This window comes from Toxorhynchites rutilus, chromosome 3, assembly GCF_029784135.1.
Source record: "Toxorhynchites rutilus septentrionalis strain SRP chromosome 3, ASM2978413v1, whole genome shotgun sequence".
In the NCBI taxonomy this organism is placed as follows: domain Eukaryota; kingdom Metazoa; phylum Arthropoda; class Insecta; order Diptera; family Culicidae; genus Toxorhynchites; species Toxorhynchites rutilus.
In genome coordinates, this window is record NC_073746.1 from 200,236,146 (window position 1) to 200,256,267 (window position 20,122).

General features: G+C 37.6%; 1 protein-coding gene and 1 pseudogene across 1 annotated transcript in view; both read right to left on the reverse strand.

Moving 5' to 3' along the window:
- Positions 1–8,386, reverse strand: part of LOC129773824 (basement membrane-specific heparan sulfate proteoglycan core protein-like) — a 69,512-nt gene extending 61,126 nt beyond the window's left edge. The window contains exons 1-2 of the mRNA XM_055777477.1: positions 8,338–8,386; positions 7,921–8,118 (exon numbers count right to left, since the gene is read on the reverse strand). Of these exons, the coding sequence (XP_055633452.1) occupies positions 7,921–8,013 (93 nt within the window). The 5' untranslated portion in view covers positions 8,014–8,118; positions 8,338–8,386. The remainder of the gene's footprint in view (positions 1–7,920; positions 8,119–8,337) is intronic.
- Positions 8,387–18,240: 9,854 nt separating this feature from the next.
- On the reverse strand, positions 18,241–18,392 carry LOC129780870 (U4 spliceosomal RNA; annotated as a pseudogene).
- Positions 18,393–20,122: the final 1,730 nt, after the last annotated feature.

A 20,122-nucleotide genomic window follows, 5' to 3' on the forward strand; every position in this document is an offset into this window, starting at 1 on the left:
GCATCACCTCGCCCCTGGATCACGTCGCCTTGCAAGAAGATATAAATACAGTGCTGACATGGTGTGGCGATAACGGCATGCAGGTCAATATTAAGAAGTGCAAGATCATATTCTTCAGTCGCCGTTACAAACTTGCTTATCAGGAATATTTCAAGGAAGCGGACTCGCTTGAGGAAAGAGGCGAATGAACTGAAAAGTTTAAACCCTCTTAAAGCCAAAAAGAAGAAGAAGAAGGACTCGCTTGACCGGGTCAAATCCATCTGCGGTCTGGGAGTGACCATTGACGCCAACCTCAGGTTCAACGAATACGTAGTAATCACGACCGCCAAAGCTTTTTTTACTATTGGATTTATCCGTCGGCACGCCTCCGATTTCACCGATATACACGCATTGAAAACGATCTACTGTTCTTTGGTGCGCAGTATAGTATGCTGCTACTGTCTGGGGCCCAAACTACATATCGCACATAATTAGTATTGAACGCATACAGATTTCCGAATTCTTTGTTCTTTATTGGAGGGAAAAGCCCACAAAGTGGGCGCAAAACCTCATCTTTTACGATGAAGTTCATACGATTTGTACTACGTCAACTTCCATGGAATGATCCTATCGTTTTGCACTACGTCAACTTCCATGGAATGATCCTATCGATCTTCCTCCATACTCCGACCGTTGCCAATTGATCGACTTGGAGACCCTATCGAGCAGGCGGGTCAATATGCAGCGCCTATTCGTCTTCGACTTGCTACGAGGCAATATTGACTGTTCTGTTCTGAACTGAAAAAAAATCTCGTTCTACCTCGACGTTTCAAGAGTTCGTCTCTGTTGGCACTTCCCCGTCACATGACCAACTATGGCTACAACAATCCGTTCGACTCGTGTCTTCGTGCGTTTAATAAAATCAGTGACGAATTTAATCTGAATATGTCCAAAGGCACATTTAAAATTAAGATTAAGAATATTGTATGGTTTTTTTTAACCATTATTCGTTATTGTGTACGTCTATGACGAAGATGGTGATAAATAAAAAATGGATAGAAAAAATATATTTGTGTTATTTTTACGGAACTCAAAAAAAAGGTCCGAAATTCGTGTCTCTACACTAGAATTAAGGGACATAGGGGGTAGTGTTCGGAATTTGAGACAATACGGTGCTCCCTTAAAAGATGAAATATGTCATAAAATATGCTGCATTATTCAACTTGGCATGCTGTTATCGGGAGAAAGTATCGAACAGACTACTACCAGGAAATTTTTTTTTGTAATCGGGCAAGAAACACTATTAGAATCAATACTCTTTTTCATTAACCAATAATGAGTCTGTTTAGCTAGAAAGAAAAGAAAGCATTAAAAATCGTTTTTGTCTAGGCACATTTCTAGCATAAACCATTCCCATCTATTTACTGTCTCGGAGATGAACGTTTCCGATTCCAAGTGTATTTCAAAAATCCTAAAACAAATATTTACTTGTAGATTGTATTTCTCGCTCGCAAAGTCAGTAGTAGGTGTGTTAGGTATGTTTCATTTCTTGAACGTTTCACTGCGGCCTCGAAAAGTCGTAAAAGCATAATAATCGTTCTTCGAACATCATCTGCATGGCGCGGTTCAAGCATGTGGCAATATGCAACAAGTTTATGGTACTAACGTGTTCGTAAACACATTGAGTATTTTTGCAGTGTGTTTTGTGCGATCCATTATCAAGCGGTAGTGGTTGAACAGCATCACTTTCAACCACCAAAGATTTCATTCTATTCTATTTCATTCATTCTATTCTATGAGATTCTAAATATTCTTATTAAATTTGAACGGACCCATCCTTATGAAAGATGAAACATATATTCAATTGGATATCAAATAGCTCCCGGGACTAAAGTTTCATGTAACCAGGAATTTCGAATATGTTTCCAAGTTTCTGCGAACAGGTTTGCCGTAAGCTGATGATTTGACAGGGGATCTGCAGCTGTGACCGGATGACTCCGATTTACACCACATCCAACGTGTGAACAAACCGCCATGTGAACTTTTGACACTTTGTTTCACCGTTCGTTGTTTTGTTTTGTCAGAATATGTTTATTTGTCTTCTAGAAAACTTGTCTTCTAGAAAAACTAAGAAAAAAAAATCCAATCCAGATTTTGGATTCATTTAAACGGTTGAGCGTCTCCTAAGATTTGATTCGGTTAGAATTCGGCATCACTGTTCATTTTATAGCAGTGTTTGTAATAGGCGTATCTGAGATCTCTTGACTGCAAATTGTGTGAAAAAAATGTATCTTTCGACGGTAGAAATTTCACGTTTAAAAAATTCTGCAGAATGGAAGACGAGAGAAGAAATTTGGTCTTGAACACCCATGTTGAAAATCCGTTGTGATCCGGTGCGAAATCTCTCTGACGGTGGCTGAATCGACCATGTGATGAAACGTGAACGTTCAATTATTATCAAAACACAACTATAACCAAGTTCCCATCCGGAGAATCAGTATGCAAGGAGGTTATCATAATTTCCGTGCCTGCGCGCAACCGATCAGGATGCCAAAGTAATATCTAGTGGCGCTCGATAGTTGTACAACAAAGGTTATGGCGAAGTACTGAGTCTGATGCATGCTGATGGATGACGAAACGTACCTGAAGATGGATTTTGGACAGCTCCCTGCCTTGAAATTCTATAAGGTCACTGCCAGGAGAGATTTCTCCACCAAATTCAAGTTCGTTTTCGGAGTCGATCTGGCGTAGTGGTAACATCCATGCCTCTCACGCTAAAGGTCACGAGTTCAATTCTCACTCCCGACATTCTTCCAAAAATGGAAGTAAAAGTGACGAACCAGCCAAATGAGTTGAAAATCACTATAATACAGATATAAAAAAAAAAAAGTTCGTTTTCGCTGTTAAATTTGCCAGAAAGTTCTTGATTTGGTAAGGGATTTGCAGATGTGGACAGAAAACCAAGGTTCTCGTAACAAACAAGACAATGGACTCGAAAATGTAAAGGAAGAGTGCCTGCAGGAACATCACTTTCCGTTCAGTGAGGCTCACTTTGATATTAAAACTTTTTTTATTTACCTTTAGTCAATCTCGAGGTTTTGCATTTTTAAACAAGCATCACACAAACCTTCCATTTCTAAATGTATTCTAACGCAGTATCGAAAAAAAATCCACAGTAAGGTTGCCAAATGTTATTCAGTAAAGTCTGGATGCGGGTGAATAAAAATCTGAATTCGTCTGGATATTTATGAAATAGACGTACCTTTTTTTTACATTCCAAGTGCAAGAAGCCCATGAATTTCATCAAATTTGCTACTTTGGAACGGACACAGCTTAGGTTGCTATAAATGCATGTCATTGAGTCATTGTTGGAAACTCATCAACTTTCACGAAATTTGAAACCAGTTAGATGAGTTAATCCCCCTTATTCCACGCGGCGAGTGACGTGAGAAAGCAAAGTTTCTCGCTTCACTGTGGAAGCTACCTTACTTTTCAACTTCTTTTTGATATCCGAGTCGATAACATATGAGGACACGACTTCAAATCTCACCTAGTGACAAACTATAGTCACGCCATTCGCCTACGGGAATGCAGTGACTTGAGCCATCTCACCTCATTCGCCGCGCGGAATAAAGGGGAATGTTATATTATTGCAATAAATCTGGAGAAATCTGGACGAATCATAAAAAGTTTGGGCTAGACAAAAGACAATCTGGATGTGTGGATACTCCATAAAAGTCTGGAAGATTCCAGATAATTCTGGAAGGCTAGCAACACTGTTCCACAATCTTTAGAAATTTACATCTCTTGAACCTTTAAAACTTTTAAGAATACCTCACAAGTTAATGGTTTATGTTGAAGAATTATAATAAAATCTAATCATTACTAGCAACTGTAGTGACAGATACATCGTCAAAAAGGCCAATAACTGTTTGAAAGGTCTGGTAAAAACTATGGTTGAAACATGGGGTTTCAAATAAATAGTATAGTACAACGGAACATTTGTGGTGAGAAACTGGGCTCCAATTTCCAATACCAATACGTCAAAAATACTAAAAATCCTCTCCATAGAAGGTCCAAGAGAAATGAATCTTTTGTTATCATGCTCAAGCAATTTAGCATAATGTTCGTAATTTAGCATAATGTTCAATCACAAATAATCGATCTGAACAAATTGTGTGTGTTCTGAACAAATCATTGTCGCATTGGAGGTGATTTTGACCAGTAATTGGACATTCGCAATGACAGTGTCGGCTTTCAATGTGGGTCCATTATTTGGGCCCCGAACTCGATGTTTACAAAAAAGTCTAATTATAGTTAGAAATGTCCAATTAAACGTGTCGCATTATAGGTCTGTCCAATTACTTAGATGTCGAATTAGATGTAACTTGCTGTATTTATAAACACACATACACACAGCGAGACTTCAGATATAGATTGCCAAATACTCGATTGGATGTTGTAGATGTTCATTCAAAAACAATATATTTAAATATAATGTGCTATGTGCTCCCGTGGCCGAATGGTTAGCGTTACACCTAACATGCTGGGGTTCGGTTTCAATTCCCGTTCTGGTCGGGGAAATTTTTCGTCAAAGAAATTTCCTCAGACTTGCACTGTGGACACGCGTATTCTAGAGCTTGCCACTCAGAATGCACTCAAGGCGTGTTATTTAGCATAAAAATCTCAACTAAGTACTAATAAAAATGACCCAAGTAATACTACGTAGTTACATGTTACAAATACTCGATTGGATGTTGTAAATGTTCATTCAAAAACAATATATTTAAAAATAATGTGCTATGTGCTCCCGTAGCCGAATGGTTAGCGTTACACCTAACATGCCGGGGGTTCGGTTTCAATTCCCGTTCTGGTCGGGGAAATTTTTCGTCAAATTAATTTCCTCAGACTTGCACTGTGGACACGCGTATTTTAGAGCTTGCCACTCAGAATGCACTCAAGGCGTGTTATTTGGCATAAAAATCTGAACTAAGTACTAATAAAAATGACTCAAGTAATACTACGTTGAGATGGCGAAGTTCCACTGGGAACGTCAGTGCCACTTAAGAAGCCGAAGGAATAAATATTTTATTCTCTATACCCAAAATACGGTACCAATTGATGAAAAGGCGGGACAATCAAAAATGGTCGAAAGAACGGTACGTTTGATCCGCCTAGTCAATACCTATACTGCCGTTCTACGCATAGTTGTCCCATGTTACTTTTTGACGATTTTCACTTTTCTTCATAAAACGATGTTTTTATGCATAATCTTCCGGAAGAACACGAAAAAACTTATTGTTTGTTCCCAGTTGTAGCCCCACCATGTATTTTTTGTAGATTTATAATGAATGAATCAGTTCAAACACAATAATTTCATGTCACACTTCCAGCAGGGCCAATGCACTCATTTTTGGCTTGGAAGAACGAACTAAACATTTAAAATACTACATCAAAACTGTCTTCGAACGATTTGCAGCGCTTATCAACACAAACATTTTGCAAAAACTCATGATTTCAAATTTATTTTGCTCAAATCCAAAAAATATAACATGGTTTTGAAAATCTCACATTTCATAGAGTCAAATATGTCCTTTCAAATGCTGCCAATAAACATTTTTGGTGTTTGATTCAGAAAGAACGACGAACAAATGGAAAGAAATATAATTAACTCTGAGTAGGGTCAAGCTATTGACAAGTTCTGTATATTTGTCTTGGTAAGCTCTTAAAGTTTTATAAAGACAGTTTGCATGTAGAATTCGAAATATAAAAGTTAGAGCAAAACCCAGTTTTGTTCATGATGACGCTAATGTAACTTAGAACAAAAGCGCTAAATCGGTTGTATTGAAAGATAGAAAAAAAAACTTTGTTCTACAAAGTTCCTTGAAATAACCGTAGCTACAACTTTTTCGAACTTGATTACCTCTATCTATAAAGATAAAAGAGTTGGATTTTCTTTTTCATTTAAATCTTTGTATTTTTGTATACACTTGTATACACACTCTATTTTTACAACAATAAAATGAGTGCTTCATTATATGTAACAACTTTGATGAAGACAGTTTTTGTCTCTAGATGCAAATTTCCACTTAAATTCGTTCCCTGGACCATTGTGCAATGAGATAGAGAACTTCAAGAAGATGGGTGATAACCATGAGGATCATAATCAAATTTTCAATTAAAACACCCAATCCAGCTCAGCTACCATTCGCCAAATGACAAAATAAGGGAGTTTTATCAATCTCGCGTTTATAAGTTCAATCGTCTTGACGGCGTTTTTTCATTGAAAAATTAGAACTTCAATCCTCCACAAATATAATTGTATATTATAGGAACTTGCAGGTTATTCTGAGATTAATTCAAATGTTGTTAACTATTTTATTTCATAGAAATGAAAATGACAATGTTTGTCCAGACTTTCCAGCGAGGCGTTGACTTAATAATTTCCCTAAAACTAATATTGAATAAAAATTTTAACAAATACATATGTTTCTTCTAAATCTTTCACCGTGGCTTATTTGATTCTTGCACATATTTATTTATTTTATCTCGACCGAACACTCTCATACGCGATTGGTTCTTGCTGGTCTCCAAGAACTATGCTATTTTGTTTATGAAAGTATTCACCCGCTTCATCATTCCGTCATTCCGATTGTTTTGATTTATTAATCTCGCAACCGAGTTAGTGGTCTGCGCTTCATTTCGTACCTCACGACGAACAAGAAGAAAAGTGCTGCTACACGCGCACAGTCATAACTTGATCGAGCAACCCGCGGCCAGACGTCGTCGCGACTTGGTCAGTAACTGGGCGAGGATGTTAAGTCATGCCGAATCGAGAAGCAGACATCTGAGACGCGAAGAAGCGGGTAAGAGCTAAAGAACTTCTCAAAAGATGGCAATTTTTTCGTTCACCTTTGTTCCACATTTAATCTTTCTTCGGACCAGTAGGAAAGTCTGCGTTCGCTGGTCGGATCAGCGGCTGTGCAGTTTGCCGATGTTTTATACCGCGTTCTTGAATAGCAGGAACTTTGCACATGTGTTAATTGAAAACTGGTTTCTAAGGCAAGGGTTGAACGATAAAACTCTGCAACATTCGAAAAATATGAACAGTGTGGAAGAATGTTAATTCAGTTCCATAATCCACATCCTAAAATGAATGTTAGATGAATTAACAATGTTTTTGAATCATGTTGTCGATTAGTGTAACCATCTTTGAGAGATGCCCACCCTGAAACAGCTTCTGTTCGAAGGTATTGTTGTTTTATTGCTACTTTAGAAGAACTATTTCTTTATATTTATTTCAACAATCCATTAGATTCACAATCGCAAATTCATAGTATATTTAAACACCAAACATTGTGCACCATCAACATTTCACAATAATCAAACAAAAATGTTTGCTGTGAAATTGAAATGAATAATTGTATGAAAAATTGTAATGAAACAGTTTTCAAATGATATAAAATCACAATAGATGTATTGAGCGAAAAGGAAAAATTACGGTTAGAATAAGAATAATAATTATTTACCCTCAACCATCATATTCAACAGTTTTTAGACCGCCAAACAAAGTTTACAGCGTCACTAAGCGCCATTTACGTTTTTTCCATATCAGAACCGCCGCCGCGATAGACACCTAACAAAGATTTAGTTCAAGCTATCAGTATACGGTGTATATTACATCACCGCAAGGTATTCAATGAGTCTTATCTTTTTTTTTTCACCTCTTCTGTTTCCCGAAAATGTATTGGTAAGGAAAATATGATGAGGCTATAATGTAGACACGTTTATTATTTTTATTTGACTAAACATATTTTAGTCGCGCACACAATGCACACGATGCTGAAACCTACACTTCGGGAGACTACAAATTCCAAGTGAACCATGCGGTGCATTTTCGCTCCATACAGAAGCATCACACATTTCGTATCTCTTGCTTACCTTTGAGTTGAAAGACTGTATTCCAATGATGAATGTAGATAACAACAACAAGATGTGCAGACTTCCTCCGAGAATTCGGGTCTCGGACCCCATTTTCTAAGCACTTGATTATACAACTATGAACACCTGAACTAACAATGACGATATACAAACGTACAAGTCTTGCCTAAAATCTCTGAATGAAATCGTCACTGATCACTAGATAAACCAAAAGAAACAAGATTTATATGCTTTTTGCAAAATTTTATATTTTTTCCTCCAATTTTTTATACACAAACCGATCACATAAACAACCAATATTATAATCACACCGCGAACTCACGCATGTTAAATTTAGACAGAAGAATATGTTCCACCAATTCTGCACCACACACTCTATGGACACGCCTTGGTTGTGAAATTAAAATAAACTCTGACAAATCGACTCAGGTCAAGCCCGATCTTCTTCAAGGTACGAAACGTTTTCGCTGTGGCAGAACATGTCTGCCCCAAAGATCAATTGAGACTGATTGCTGAGCAGCAAAAGACTGACTCACTGCTAATCAACTGAGACGAATTCCAAGTCTTGACTCGACTCACCACCAAACCAGCACAGAAGAATCGAAAATTGCGTCCGCACAAGTCGACGGCGCAACACCAAGTGAATGAAACTTTTATTATAATGAAATATTTTTAATTTCGTGGCCATTCCTTCAGTATTATTCTTTCTTTCTAACACATATTTGGGTGAGTTTTCACTGCTACACGCTGACTATCACGGTTCCTTTTCATTTGCCGTAGCACTGCTTGCTACAGCTGTTTGCTTCATTTGTTGTTTTGATGTCACTCTTTGGTAGTATGCGATGCTACCAAACATATATCGTAAAATGTCGCATGGGATGGATCTTCAAAACGCGCCTCCAGACAATATAAGTATCGATGCCCCAAGGGCCTCGCGTCAGCACAACACAGCAAACCATATTATTTATATTCACGCGCACATTGCACTCATTTTCCCCTAGTGCCGCCTTCGTGCCTTCGTGTCTTCGTGCCAATGATATTACAATCGGCAAATATGAGAACGCAAGCATGTACTTTGTGCACTCACTTCGTGGTCGGCTTCTACACACCGGCAAAATTTACCAGCGTGTTTTTTCCTACGCCACCCTCTCCTTACGCTAATCGCTCTCACTCTTTCCGCGATGCATTGTCCCATGTGCCAATTTTAGCACAGTCAAATCATGAATGTTTAGTTATAAATTATTCTTTCTGTTCCTTTTAATTGGTTCCGTTCTTTACTAATTTCAACATTTTCCCCTTCTTCTTGGATGGCACTAACGTTCCCAACGGAACTTGGGAACTTGTGAACACACCTTAAATATATTCTGAAGTGGCAAGCTCCAGAATACGCGTGAGTTCAGTGCAAGTCGGAAGAAAGGGCCTGGCCGAGTAAGGGAGTAAAAAGTGCCCCCAAACCAAATCACTTGCTGTATGGCAAATACTGTATAGAATATTAAATAAGAAATTTTGGAATATATAATATTAAATAAGAAATTTTGGAATATAGAATATTAAATAAGAAATTTTGGCTGTTTATTTTTTTGAACCCCTATGTGGCTTAACATAGGATCTATAGTGGAAAACGTACTTTTTCGTTTATTTTACGCCATGCTCAAAAGCTTCGAGATAAAAATTTGAAAAAAAACTGAAGGTGCATCTCAAGGTGTATCAAGAAAAATGATCAAAAAAAAAAATTCTCTGATGAAAAATTTTACGCCGTTCTCAATAGCTTTGGGACAAAAATATGAAAAAAAAGTACTAAAAGTACATCTTGCTAAAGTGTATCGATCAATATTTTCAAGCAATTTTTTCCTCAAAAAATAAAATACAAAAAAAAATAATTTAATTTTTATTTTTATTTGAAATTAAATTTTATTTTATTTTATATTGAGATTCAGTACTACTCTAGTTTGTATTCAAATTTTACCTACGTCTAATTCAGGTATATGTGATTTTTCAGAATTTTTATAGTGTTTTTCGCGGTATAAAAAAATACAATTTATATATATACATTTTCTGTCATTTCGAAATTTTGAAAAAAAAATTACTTTGAGACCCACCTTAGCTCTAATTATTATTCAAATGCGTTCGTATGTGTTGTTTTTATCCAAATGTAGCGTAATTTTTCTTGAAATTTAAGAGGATAGCGCGAAAAAAAATACTTTTTTGGCCTTTGGGCATTTTTATTTTATTTTGAATTTAGAGGCCCAGTACTGCTCTAATATTTATTTAAATTTTATATGCCTAAATTTTGTCGGTATATTTAGAGCATTGCGCTGTACAAAGATTTTTTTTTCTCGTGTCTTAAAATATATCAGACTAGCTGACCCGGCAAACTTTGTCCCGCCCAAATTTTTTTTTGATATCAATACCTCCAAACATTCACGTTTTCTTACTATGAGCAAGTTCATGGGTCCAATCGCAGAACTGTTCATTGATTGATCTTCTAATCGACCCTTTAAAATTACCTTTTAATAAAAATTTGCTAATATTTCTACCAAAACTCGTCATTATAATATCAGATTATTTTCAGACACAATTCTCGCTCAAGATTTTTCAACCACTTGCAAATAACATGATTCTCTGTTACATAAATGTTTGATACAGAAGATACGATAGAATTAAGACAGCTCTAAATCGGACAATTCCTTTCTCGAGTTTTGCTCTAATCAACACATTCGGCGATCCATTTTTGTTTATCCGTTTTATCACCTGAAAATCCAGTTCCAGTTTCGACGAAGCTCAATTTCGTTAGGGCAAACATCAAATGGACTAGCAACGCTTGTCACTATTTAATTGTAGAACATATGCAAATTGAATTTTCCGAATTTTCCTATTTTCCTTCAGAGTTTTTCGAATATTTTCAATTGTCATGTTTGGTTGAAAAAAGTGAAATATTTTTGAGGGACCCTCTCTACATTCCAGAAGAAGAGGGGTGTCATACCACCATAGAAACATTTCTCGTACACAAAAACCCTCACACGCCAAATTTGGCTCCATTTGCTTGATTAGTTCTAGAGTTATGCAGAAGTTTGTGTTTCATTTGTATAGCAGCCCCCTTCCACTTCGATAGGGGGAGGAGTGTCGAACCACCATAGAAACATTTCGTGCCCTCTAAAACCACCACATGCCAATTTGGTTCCGTTTGCTTGATTGATTATCGAGTTATGTAGATCCCCTTAGGGAGGAGGGAGAAGTGTGTATTCACCATAAAAACGTTTCGTGCCCCCCAAAACCTTCACAAGCCAAATTTGGCTCTATTTGCTGAATTAGTTTTCGAAGGGTTCTAGAACTATCATAAAAACCCTCCTCGGCCCCAAAAACCTTTGCATACAAATTTTCACGTCGATCGGTTCAGTAATTTCTGAGTCCATAAGAATCAGGAAGACAGACAGAAAGACAGAGATCCAGGTTATATTTTATAATTCTCCGTCACTTGATACCTTTCGGAGCAGTCCCCAACATACAATCCTGGTTTTTTACTGCATGTATCGTAAAAATAATTAGTTTGGTGTCTCCCGTCTTTTCAATTCTATTCAATCCAACATAACAACCCTTGCATCTAAACAGATCTGATCACAATCCAAATGAAAACTTATGAGGAGTGATCGTAGGAAGAGTAGAAGCAGCTAACAAGCAGTATGAGAGTTTTGAAGAGGTGAAACAAGCAGTATACTCGCGTAGATCGAGCTTGATCGAAACCACCCCGAATAGGTTATTTGAACTAATTGAGAAAGAAAGATTACCTACGAATTATAACCTTATTGTAATTCATGCGAAATTGATGTTAAGTTTGTAAAGAAGTGAGCCTTTTTCATCTGGTTCTATAGTTATAAAACACTGGCGTTGTTTGTAGTTAAATGTTTCGCTCCAGAACATAACAATCACTATTCATAAGTTCTCGATTGTCAGGATTCATATTCTCAAGCTGGAGAGAATACAATATCGTTGCTTGCGTATAGCCATGGGGTGTTTGCATTCGACACATACGATGAGTCTCGAAGTTTTGGCAGGAGTACCCCCGCTTACTCTTCGGTTCACAGAATTATCCTACAGATTTCTCATCCGTTGCAAGATCATGAATCCATTGGTGATTGATAACTTCGAAAATCTACTCCAACTGACTCCTCAGTCAAGTTTTATGTCTTTATAGCATGAGTACCTTACCCACGACGTGCACTCTTCACCAGGCATCTCCAACCAAGTTTGCTTCCCATACTTCTGCAATTCCTCTGTCACTTTTGATCTGTCCATGCGACAAAAAATCCATGGAATACCAGATCACCTACGCTCCGATCCTATTCCGCCGATATTTTCGGCAGAATATGGGAAACTAAGATCTGATAAAATGTTCTTTACTGACGGTTCATTCATAAACGGGTCCACTGGCTTCGGCATCTTCAATGAAAATTCCAGTGCCTCTTTCAAACTCAAAGACCCTTGTTCCGTGTATGTCGCTGAACTGGGTGCGATATATTACGCATTAGGGATCATTGAAACATTGCCCATCGACCACTATTTTATTTTTTCACACAGTCTCAGCTCAATAGAGGCAATCCGCTCAATGAAAGTTGATAAATACTCATCTTATTTCCTAACAAGAATAAGACAACTATTGAGTGTTTTGGTCGAAAAATTATTCAAGATTACCTTAGCATGTGTTCCCTCTCATTGCTCGATTCCGGGGAATGAGAAAGCGGACTCGGTGGGCGCTTTAGAAGGCACACTTTTTGAAAGGCAAATTGCTTATAATGAATTTTTCCACATTCCTCGTCAGTATACGCTCGTAAGTTGGCAGCGCATGTGGAGTGGTGATGAGTTCGGTCGTTGGTTACACACGATTATCCCTAAGGTCTCGACGAGTGCATAGTTCAAGGGATTGAATATAGGTCGTGATTTCATTCGCGTGATATCTCGGCTTATGTCCAATCACTACAACCTAAACGCGCATCTCTATCGCATTGGGCTCGCAGCAAACAATCTTTGTGATTGTGGCGATGGCTACCACGACATCGAGCATGTTGTCTGGTCGTGTATCCGGTTCCATGCTGCTCGCTCGCAGCTCTCTAGAGCACTGAGAGCACAAGGCAGACAATCGGATATCCCCGTCCGGGATATCTTAGGTAGCCGGGATCCTGATCTTCTGCTTCATCTATACCTGTTCCTCAGAAACGCCGATGTCAACGTTTAATGATGTTTCCTTCGTTGTGTCCCCGTTTCATATCCCTCCTATCCAAACGATAAACTTTTACTTAGTCGCGGCAATACATACACACACTCTTTACAGATACACGGGCCAAATGTTGTGCAGTCCACTGATCATTCAACAAGAGCTAAAGGTTGTACCGCTCATGACAACTCTACACGAGCTGATGATTGCGCCGGCTAGTGACCATTCTATCCTGGATTCCTCGAGTCGAGAAAGACGCACCACGCTAGATATGGGGTACAGACTAGGCGGGCGTTGCTGATTAATGGTCAGCTGCATCCCAATAGGAAGTATCCCGTGTCGGGCACACGTACAGAGCATCGAAGACTGCAACATACCAATTAAGAGAACACTTGTAATACTAACCTCGAGCCAACCGCGAGTAATCGGTTACATATTACTAACATAGTTGTAAGCAAACATTGTCGAGATAGTGAACTCCCGGCCCCGTTAGGCTGACGCCATATGAGCCTTGATAAAAATATATATTTTGGATAAAAAAAAAGTTCTCGATTGGATTTTGATTCTGGAACCAGTCCAGAATCTGACAGTTCAAATAGCCAGTCTTATAAACGAAAATAGTTATTATATCTTACATTCATTTGATTCATTTCGCAACGCGGCAGCGCACAATATCCCTGGGTAACCTGAGAAGCTGAAAGAACTTCGCACTTTCGCTTCGCTTCGAAGAAAACTGATTTAAGGAAATGCACTCCAGAAATGCTCAAATGGCCCGACAGAGGCGGCAGACCTCTATATTTCTAAATCAGCTCTGAGGAAGAGGCTCATTTTTTGATTCTTCATTTGAATCTTCTTTTATTGACATTTTTATTTTTGCTGGGATGTGCCAGCGAGCATCTAGGGCGGTTCGGACAAGTATTTACGAGTGAGCAGTCTGAGGATCTGGCGGATCACTGCAAAGCACTTGACAAAGCTTTCTATGGTATGACTCTCAATAATTCACGTCGTCTGGCGTTTGATTTTGCGGAAGCCAACAACCTCTTCCTGCCAGTTTTGCAACTCAATCAAGTTGCAAAACTGGCAGGAAGAGATTGGGATTCTAGCTTCATGAGGAAACATCGTCTATCTCTTTGAACCCCACAACAGCGCAACGAAGCAACAGCGCTCCAAGGCAAAGTGTCGGAATCCTCAGAACCGAAAAGATTCTGGTTCTTAGGTTCTTATGATAGTTCGGGAACCCTCCCCCCTCTCTAAGGCGGGGGCTGGTATACAAACGAAACTCAAATTTCTGCATTACTCGAGAATTGATCAAGCAAACAAAACCAAATTTGGCATGTGGAGGTTTTAGGATGCAATAAATGTTTCTATGGTGGTTAGACGCTCCTCCCTCCTCTCTAAGAAGGGGGGGGGGGTGCATTACTCGAGAATCAATCAAGCAAACGAAACCAAAATAGTACATGTGAATGTTTCAGAGGGAAGAGTGGGGGGCTAGTGGTTGGTTTGCATAACCCGAGAGTTAATCAGGCAAATTCAACCAAAATTTACATATAGAGGTTTTAGCAATAAATGATTCTATGGTGATTCGAAACACCTACCCCATCTCTAAGGGCAAGGGGACTGCCATACAAATGAAACACAAACTTCTGCCTAACTCGAGAACTGATCAAGCAAATAGAACGAAATTTGGGATGTGGGGGTTTTTATGTTCGAGAAATTGTTCTATGAAAAAAAAAATAAAAATAATACACATATTCCAACCAAACATGACAATTGAAAATTTTCGGAAAAATCTGAAGGAAAAAAGTAAAATTCGGAATATTCATTTCGCACATTTTCTACAATTACATATTGACAAGCATATTAACAAGCGTTTTCAGTCAATTTGATGTTTGCACTAACGACATTGATCTTCGTTCGAAAATGGAAATGGATTTTAATGTGATAAAACGGACTCCTATATCGTCTATATAAATTATATATATATATATATATATATATATATATATATATATATATATATATATATATATATATATATATATCTCTATATAAATAAAAATGGATCACCGGATGTGTTGAAAAGAGCGAAACTCGAGAGAGGAATTGTCCGATGTAGGGTAGTCTTTATTCTATCATATTTTCTGTATCAAACATTTATTCCATGTAACGGAGAAAGCAAGTGGTTGAAAGTGGTTGAAAAATTTTGAACGAGAATTGTGTCTGTAAATAATCTGATATTATAATGACGAGAAGAACTAGGAATTTTATGGTAAAAGGTAATTTTATTTATTTTCAATCAATGAACAATTCTGCGATTAGACCCATGAACAGCGCTTAGTAAGAAAACGTGGATGTGATAACGAAAAATAATTTTTTGGCAGGACGAAGTTTGCCGGGTCAGCTAGTATTTGATAAAAATTGTTTCACTATTTCTTAGTGTAGAAGATGAGAGGTTCAGAACATTAATTTGGAACAATTAAAATGTAAAATATGAGGTAAAATGCAATTACAAGATTACAAAAACAGGAAGTGGGTTATATCTGTGGTATAACCGCAAGGTAGACGTAGGACTATCGTTCATTTAGTGATCATTTGTTTGAAGTTGAATATTGGATAAATCTTCAGAAGCTCTCCTGTTAATTGCACCTGATTGAAAAATCACAAAACAAAATATATTTGGTTGCAGTATTATATGAATGGAAAACATTTAAATAAACTCTTTCGCTTAAATATCATTTTCAATTCCAAGGGGAACTGGCAGATTATTGTTCAGCAACGATAACATCTTTCCGGATTTTTCTCGATGCTCAATGCCCGCCAGTGGTTAATGCTAACTCGATAATCATCAAACGAAAAGAGTTGCGCGCGTGTATGTGTGTGTGTGGCGGCCGCTCCGATGCACCAAACTGAACCAATTTTCGATTATGGTACTCTCTTGGTCACCTTGTCTTCTCCTACTTATGGATTCCCTTTTGGCCTAAGGGGGAATTTAACTATTCCGACGTAAAAATCGGCTCTTCTGCGCTCCCTCACAGTTCGAATCATACTGAATGCATTTCACAACCAGAATATCGCTTAAGTATGCTTTTTGTCCGTTAATGAATCGAGAGAAGGTGTGGTTTACTATGGCAATTTGGAAGGCAAACTAGAGGCGAATGAACTCTCTGAGTTTGAAACTTTCAGCTACGGTGGAAAATTATATGAAAAGTTACGCTCTCCGGCGTAACGCTTTCGTTTTCGAAACTTTGAATTTACACCCCAGCATAGAAATGAAAGACGCAGTCCTACGTCAAAATGTGTTCCATCAATGAGCAAAACATAAACTTTTGTTCTACAAAATTCATGTTATTTTAAATTTTTTTTGAAATTGTCCTAAGCATTCAAATTTTGAAATATGATCATTTGTTTAGCCAAACTAACGTTTTTATCATTTTTTTTTGCGCTAGACATTAAAATTTTCAACGCAAAATTGTTCTAAAAAGTATATCAAGAACTTGAATACAAGTTTTCTTTAATAAATAGCGACATCTTTTCATACATCATGATCAGAGTAAAAATAAAATCTACCTCGCAAAAGCAATGTTTTATAGTGTTCCACAGTTCGCATAATGCTTGGTTAGCAATGACGCAAACCAAAACGAGTGTTCAGTAATATCCAATACAGGCTCACAATTTGTTCGCTAGATGTCACCGAAACTCGCCTGAAAATGTGTTATGGTAAATAGCTTGTTTCCAACTGATTCCAGTAGGAATATATTTCTTTTTATGTTTTAAATTATAGCAACTTTAAGCTTTGATGTTTGAGCAATATACTTGGTGGTACGTATTTAGTACAATCAATTTGAGCAAATGAAATAAAATTGTCTGAAAATAACGTGTTTTTTTCAATATTTGATTTCCCATGAATATGTCAATGTATTACAAATCAAGAAGTGTTTCTAGGACATGTTTTAGGAATGACATTCATTCCATTTGGTGATTTGATATTTGTCATTCATATTACAAGGCGGACTCGATTATACATTGTATCAAATATATACCGGGAATTTGTGTTTTTGGAGAAAATGATTTATTTATCATCTAAATTTATATTATCGCCTTCAAAATAGGTCCCTTCTGAAGCAATACACTTTTCCCAACGAACGATCCAGTCATCAAAATATCATTTATAGCTGTATTCAGAAATTGTCTTCAGTTCAAGCAGCGAATTCGTTTTCATGTCATCAATGCGGTTTCGGAGTTTCTGAAATAGGAAAAAGTCACACGGGGCCAAAACTAGTCCACGCTGATCGATCTATGAACTTGTGCATTATCGTGGTGCAAAATCCAAATCCTTCCACAAATTTGGCCGTTTGTGACGAATTTTCTCTCTCAAACGCCTCAAAACGCCATAACGTCTCTATTAACCGATTGACCCTCAAGAAGGAATTCCGAGTGGAAATTTAACATTTAACATTCCGAAATCAGAATTAACATTAAGACCACTGATACCAACTTTGATATAAAAAAAACGAATGTTCAGCGGGAAGATTTGAATTACAAATTCCCGGTATATATTTTACAGAATGTATACAGTCTCTAATATTTTCTCAACGAATCGAAAAAAATCGATGTTTTTATATACATGCATTTAGTGTTTTTTGAAAAAAGATTATTTTTTTTATTTTCATCCCCTTAAAGTCTGAAAAACACTTTTCTTACACAAAAAAAAAAATAAATAAAGGAGTTTCAATTGAGCAGTCATCGTGTGTGGACGCATTTTCTGCAGCTCCGCGCATGGTTTGTGTGCGACTCAAACGAACATATTTTGTTCCATTCTCGTTTTTTTATTTTTATGCGAAGTTTTAAAATAATAATCGCGAATATACGTGAAAGTGTGCAAATTGAAAAAGTGTTTTGATTTTCAATCGCACCGTTGAACATTAGTTCGAATTCGCTGTTTGCATGTTACAACAAGTTTTTTCTTTCGTCGCGTGAGTTATCGTAATTTTTTTTTCTGCGCTGGAGATGCTGAAACATAAAACGAGATTCGAAATTTAAGTGCTTCTTGTGGTTCTTCTTGCTCGGAGTGATTTACAACTTATCGCATTGTGAGATCACATGCAAATAGATTTTCAAAACAAAAAACTATGGACGGGTTATACCTATGATATAACCGCAAGGTTGACGTAGGACTGCCGTTGGCTTAGTAATAATCTTCAATTAGCAATAATCCCACCTCGGATGATCCTCATTGGGTACGATATCGCCGCTGCGCAGTGCTATCTATTGTGTATTGATTAAATTATTGATTAAAATATTGAATAAATGAAACTATTTACGAATTCAATTGCAAACAAATCTCAATTTAAGTCAATTCATGCATTATGGTAGTAGTTATCGCAACAAATAGTTATCAACATGTTGCCTAATCATCAAACGGTATGCGTAGAAGGTCTGTGAGCTGGCGACATGAAGGGATATCTTCCAATGCAGTCTTGAATAATCGAGCCAAAGCGTTGAATTTGTACCTGCTTTTGTAGACCGTGATAGCAAAACAAATTTTGGAGTGTAAAAATGTTTGGGGATATAAAAGTATTGCCGACTTGAATGTATCTACAATGCCGATTCTCCCAACTTCTTGGTTTCGGAATCTGTTTTGGGAAAACACATTCCGGTTTTCGAAAATGCAAGCGAGTATAAAAGTACTTGTAGTTTGCATCATTTCCCAGGCTTCATGGTTTTGAAGTCTGTGTTAGGGAAACATTCCAATTTGCAAAAACGCAAATGAGTACGAATGTTCCCACTGCTTGCATCTAAATTTCTATGCCGATGTCCACAGGCTCCATGGCTTTGAAGTCGGTGTTAGAGAAACATTCCGATTTCCAGAAACGCAAGCGATTACAAAAGTACGCGCAGCTTGCATCAATTTTGCAATGTCGATTTCCTCAGGCTCCATGGTTTTGAAATCTTTGTTAGGGAAACACCCATCCATTCCAGCGATCGTACCTCAATCATTGCGCAATCGTAACTGAGTGGATTTCCGAGCGGCACTCGCTTATATACCGATTGGTGTGACTTCAATAGCCTGTTCTGAAAGCAATTTTAGGGCTATTGAAACAAGTTTTTGAATCAAAAAGTAACAAGCATATAACGCGTAGACATTTTATCTTTCGAATGAAGTATTTATCATACCATTTCGTTCAGTTGTTTAGGAGCTATTAACGCTCAAAATCTCGTTCTCGGGCGAAACGCTTTCGTTTTCGAAACATTGAGCATACACCCCAGTAAAGAAATGAAAGACGTAGTCCTACGTCAAAAATCGAGGGGATGTATTCGAGACACGACCGCTTAGGACGTAGGACCACGCAATCTTTTTGTTTTGAAATTTGTTGGTTTATCGTTTCGGATATTATTTGCGAATACGTCGAAATTTCATAAATAACTCTTTAGTAAAAAGTTCCGGGGACCCTGAAAAGGTTTAATGGCTTGCGTGGTTTTGTAGAATCATTTCGAGAAGCAACGATTCTTCCTTGCCTTTGCGATTACAATACACTAATTGATCATTGGTCGCAATTTGTTTCTTTATATCAATGAACGCATTGCACTGAGTATTTAACGTGAGGCATCTTCCGTGCATCGCCATTCAACAAGCATCAAAAACGCGTCTAACAGATGCACACAGTTGCATCGATAAAAATGAAACATCGCGAGAATGACCGTTTATGAAAAATCGTTTCTCGACTCTCGGTCAAAACCGACAACAAAGCTAGGAGCTTGTTGCATCAGAACAGAGCCGATGCGCACGAGAGCAACAACGAAAGGCAACTAAAAGTATCGAAGGTATGCTATTCACATGTACAGGAAATGAACAAGTTCTAGGTTTCGCGCAACGAAAACAAGCAACACACACAAAGCCAAACACTGATGGCTAGAGGCGACCTATAATCCTTTACACTCTTCTCTTTTTACTTCGCAAGTATTCTCATTTCGCTATCCCCCTTCGTTGTTTCT